General features: G+C 36.5%; 1 protein-coding gene across 1 annotated transcript in view; it reads left to right on the forward strand.

Moving 5' to 3' along the window:
* Nucleotides 1-5,219, forward strand: part of SLC6A3 (solute carrier family 6 member 3) — a 47,860-nt gene that overhangs the window by 41,995 nt on the left and 646 nt on the right. The window contains exons 12-13 of the mRNA XM_018574109.1: nt 983-1,150; nt 1,241-1,312. Of these exons, the coding sequence (XP_018429611.1) occupies nt 983-1,150; nt 1,241-1,312 (240 nt within the window). The remainder of the gene's footprint in view (nt 1-982; nt 1,151-1,240; nt 1,313-5,219) is intronic.

The raw sequence follows: 5,219 nt of genomic DNA on the forward strand, positions 1-5,219 counted from the left end.
CCTCAGAATTAAATATTTGCCCAGTGGCAGACTCTAAGTAGTCCTAATATATTGTATAAAGCATGCTAAACCAATATATCATTAGATCATACGCTAATAAATAACAAATTAGACAATATGAAAAGTTTTCCCACTTCATATGGAAACGGTTCACTTTAAGCTTGTTACAGCCTAGTACTATAGCATATCACAATGTTTTCATATAGTTTTACCTGCACATACATCTAATAGTTCTCTGCTGTTAGTATACCAATGCATTTAATGTACCAAAAGGCTCAATCATTGTTTTATTGACTTCCAGGATTATGTGGGTCTTTTTCATTTGTGAGCCTATGAGCTGCCATAAAAGACTAACTGACTCTTATTTCTGCAACATATGGCATACTGTATATGCGTACACACAGGTTTTTTAAATGTTATTTAAATCTTTTTCTCTCAATATTCTAGTATATGATTGGTACACATTTTTGGGAATTTGGTAAGACAAACAGCAAAGTTACAATAACCCATAGTAGTCAATTATAGTTAATTATTAGTTACTCTCTTTCTCTCTCTCCTCTCCCTCTCTCTCTCTCTCTGTGTATGTAGTATTTATATAGCGCCAACAGTTTGCGCAGCACTTTACAATGTAAGGAAGACATTACAAATACAATACAATTCAAGACAGGATGGTAAGGAGGGCCCTGCCCCTGAGGGCTTACAATCTGAAAGAGGAGGGGGAAATGATACATGAGGAGGTAGCTGTGTGGGGATGAATTGTTTGAGAATGTGATGGTTCAGTGGTTAGGTTGAGGTGGGATAGGCTTCCCTGAAGAGCAGAGTCTATATATATGTATATATATATATATATATATATATATATATATATATATATATATATATATATATATATATATATATATATATATATATATACAAAATTAATATCTACAGATATACTAAAACAGGCTTTCTGTAATCATTAATGTGATTTTTCTTCTAGTTTGTGGTTGTTGTCAGCATTATTACGTATAGATCTCCGAAATATGGAAACTACACATTCCCGGAATGGGCAAATGTTATTGGCTGGTTAATTGCCCTATCATCCATGGCCTTGGTACCCATTTATGCCATATATAAATTTTGTATAATTCCTGGATCCTTTAAAAAGGTATGTATAATATAATTTACTACATCGCAAATGTATTATGAGTATAGCTTTATACATATTACATGAATATTTGTGACTTTTGCATTTCAGAAAATTGCATATGCAATAACCCCTGAAAAAGATTATGAGCTGATAGAAAGTGGAGAAGTACGCCAATTTACTGTAAGCGTCTTACTGTACATCATATTACCAGTAAAATGTTCTCTTAAATATATGCACTGACTTGTTTTCTTACGTTTCAGCTTAGTTTAAAAAAAAGATTTCTAGATTTTGAATATCTTATTTTAATTAAAATGTGTATTGACTAGTAAAAATGGTAAGATTGGGAAATGGAAATCAAGATTTCAGATTTACTTAAATGTACCATGATCAGAGCTTGATCACCCTGATTCATTTAAGGCTGACATTTGCAAACATTTAGTAGTGGCACAATTACAGTCCATTCCTATGATAATTGGCTGGCTGGCCCATGCTTTGCCGTACTGTAAACTCTTTGCCTCCTATTTCAGTTTCACAGCTACCTTTATCTTCCTTTAGGGTTCCTGATTTCTTTCTAGTGCAGTTCTTCCACTCAAAATGATCTTAGCTGTGCAAGAGTGGCATAGAGGCATTCCCCAAATCCATTTACATAGACTATTACAGCTTTCCAGTGCTGAGTGTCTCTGGATGGGGTTCAACTTGACGGGCACACAGCTACCACTTAAACTCCAAAAAACATTAGATTTTAATCTGACTCAGTTCTAGCTTTCTTACTGCAGCTGCAGGCATGGCTTCTCCAAAAACACTGCAAAAGGTTGTCTACTTCCAGGTAACACAGACCTCTTCTTCCAGACACACAGCCTGTAGGTCTGGGCACCAGTTAAGAGGCATCTTACTTGGCACAAAGCTTGCAACCAGGGAACAATCCCAGGTAGGAAAAGGACCCCTCCAGAAATGGGCTCATCGTTCAAACCCCCATAATACAAACACCAGGGACTGGCCAACTAACAAAACAGGCATAGTTTACCACATCACACCTCTGTTACTGGAGTTTTTTATACAGAGTCTGGCAGATGGCATAGAACAAAGGACTCATGAATACTGCAATCTGAAAAAGACCTTTGAAAATCAGCAAAACATACCAGGGCTTAGGTAACACATCCTTACTCATCTCTAAATTAAATGTTTCTAGCATGGCATTTAAAGTCCAACTAAAACCCAGTGTTGAAGAATCTGTGTTACAACCCATTCTTTCAGATAATTGTCTGGCCGCCCATGCTCTTCCAAACTGTTTACCTTTTGATTCTGTTTCAGCTTTGCAGCTATCTTTGTCTCCAGCTTGCTCACAGGACAATAAAGCACAAATATGATAATATTTGACCACTTTTGGCAAACATGCAACATAAATGTTTCGTCTTCAATTAAAAGCTGCTATTTAGGCATTTAAGCCTACTCACAGCCCAAACAGGGATGGATAATCTGCACTAGGCATTATACCACCTATTCCTATTGCTCTTGCATCCCAATCCAGCTCATCATGGGTAAAAAAAAATTTTTTTTACTAGAGCTATAATCACATCATCCAGATTGGTATTTAATGTCCTATGCTAATACAAGAAAATATGGTTGAGAAGGATGTATTAACAGTGTAATATGACTAGCTAAAGCCTGTTACAGTATTAGCAAGTCTTTCTGCCTCCATGAAAAGAGGTTCCATCAAGGTGTACATTCTGTCAACTGATGCATATTTCTGTATCACACTTCCGAGTGATCTCTTGGATCTTATACAGACTTCACTGGTTCTTCTTGCCAAACTTCACACCACTACTGTTCCCTATAGTGATGTGGAGGTCAAAGTGAGGGCTGAGAATGAAACTCCTAAAAATTTTGGCTTCTCAGAGGACTTTGGAGAAGAGGTGAACCAGGAAAAGTTAGTATTTACACTCTTCTTTTACAGGTAAAAGGAGTTTGACTGATTATGTTTTGAGACAGGGTTGCTTTGATAATAAAAGCTCAAGGTTATGGGGTTTATTTGCTAAATTCCTGTTCACTTTGCAAGTGGATTTGCTCTTGGCTGGGTATTCGTTGCAAATTGAAATTTTGCATCATTGTCTTAGCAAAGAGTAGCTAAGGGAAACTTCCCTTGCAAAATGCAAACCCCCTTCCAGAGTGAACAGCATATTTGCCTTTGACCCCCTATAACTTTGACATGAAGTCTAATATGGAACAACAATTTGCACAGTAAGGTTACAGTAACACATACATAAGTCATATGATTTTCTCTGCTAGTATTTTTGGCACACATTTTTTGTATATAAATGTCATTGACAAATTATCTTCCAGTTAAGTAACTTTTCTGTTCACTTCTCTCCTTTTAACAAGTATTTATGCCATTTATGTTTTGCTAACACTAATATTACAAAATGTTTTCAAGAACAACAATTAATATAACACATGATAAGTTGGAAAAGAAAGAATAAATGAAAGCATAGTTGTGTTTGGTCTGTCATTAGACTTACTGTGCTATTCAGTGATCCAGTGGAGCATGCTAATGATAGTTCTAACAATATAATTACGAAAGCATGCTACTGCCGGACACATGCCTAATCAGGACATTCACCCTGTTATTGCCTTCATTGTAATGCCACATTTAATAGCTTAAATAACATTGCAAATGGGGAGCTGCTCAGCATGCACTCAGTTTATTGAGAAACATTGCAAAAGTTCTGAGAAAAGACATTTGATTAGGTAGAAGTAGGCATGAGAAATTATACAGTCAGTATACAGTAGAAATGATAGCTGTGAGCAATACATTAACAGAACTGTAAAGTGGTGGGATTATTAATCCCAAATATCAAAAACAAGTACATTATGTACAAATAAGACAAGTGTTTTGTATATGTCTTTTTGTAATTAATATTTTTGCATAAAGTGGTAGACACAATTTGCAAAGGGTGCCTATGTGAGAGCATTTTTTAATTAACACCAAAGTACATACACTTATTTACTATAAATAGATGCAGCTGAAGAGTAGCCTTTGTGAAGTCCTAAACTCTGTTGTGGTTCATAAAATACAAATGAGGTCGGACCGAGGACACCTACTCCATGTACCATCTAAATTGCATCAAGAGTAAATGAATGAAGCATTCTGCATGTCTCTATGTCATTTAGACACTTTCTTTCTACATGCACTACCTCTGATAGTAACTATGGTTGAATATTCTGGCATAATGTGTGCCAGCTTGGTTGCTGCTATCTCCACCATAAAACTGTGTGACAGACTGACAATGCAGGAGTGCATTTGGGGGACAGGGACAGAGCATTGATCTCTTATAACAGAGGCACCTAAACCAGGGCCTCTATGTCAGGATCAGTAGTCATTAATAAAACCTGCAAAGAAAAAAATTAAGTAAATGAAATGACTTCAATATATCAAATCTTATATGAGATTTTAATGATTGGGTTTACTTGTACTTTATATGAGAACTGAAAAAAAAACTTTTTTTTTTTCCGTTTTGGATAGCGTAAAGGAGGGTTATAACCCCTGTCAGCTATTTTGCTATCTGTGTAACATTGGGGACATTTCTCTTCACTTCCTGTCCAATAATCACAACAGGAAGTGAGAGGAAATCCCGCGAACTAGAACTAGTGCCCTCATTAGAAAATGTCCCATCTATTGCTGTTCTGGTGACAACCCAAACTTTGGAATTTTCTTTCACTTTCAGTGACAACGGTCACCAGGACAAATACAGGGGGTAAAACTACCTAATGGGGACACAGATAGCAAAAAATATCTGACAGGTATTCTAATCCTCTCCACTCTATAAAAAAAAAAAAAAAATTGGGATCCAGTTGTACTTAAAGTCACCATGAATAATGGCTCCCATTTCTCACCTTCCCTAGAAGTACTTATGCAGTGCTTAGGTCTACATAGCAGTCATATGAGGTCCCAGCACCCTCCTGGCCCACATCTAGTATAAATAGGACCATAACTCCAAGAGAGCCCTTGTGCAGTTGCACAATCTGCACAGATAGGGTGTCTACCCTTATATATAGATTAATCAGCAGAGGTGCGGATTAATCTCTCTCT

The sequence above is a fragment of the Nanorana parkeri genome, unplaced genomic scaffold, assembly GCF_000935625.1.
Source record: "Nanorana parkeri isolate BGI_ZX_2015 unplaced genomic scaffold, ASM93562v1 scaffold2741, whole genome shotgun sequence".
In the NCBI taxonomy this organism is placed as follows: domain Eukaryota; kingdom Metazoa; phylum Chordata; class Amphibia; order Anura; family Dicroglossidae; genus Nanorana; species Nanorana parkeri.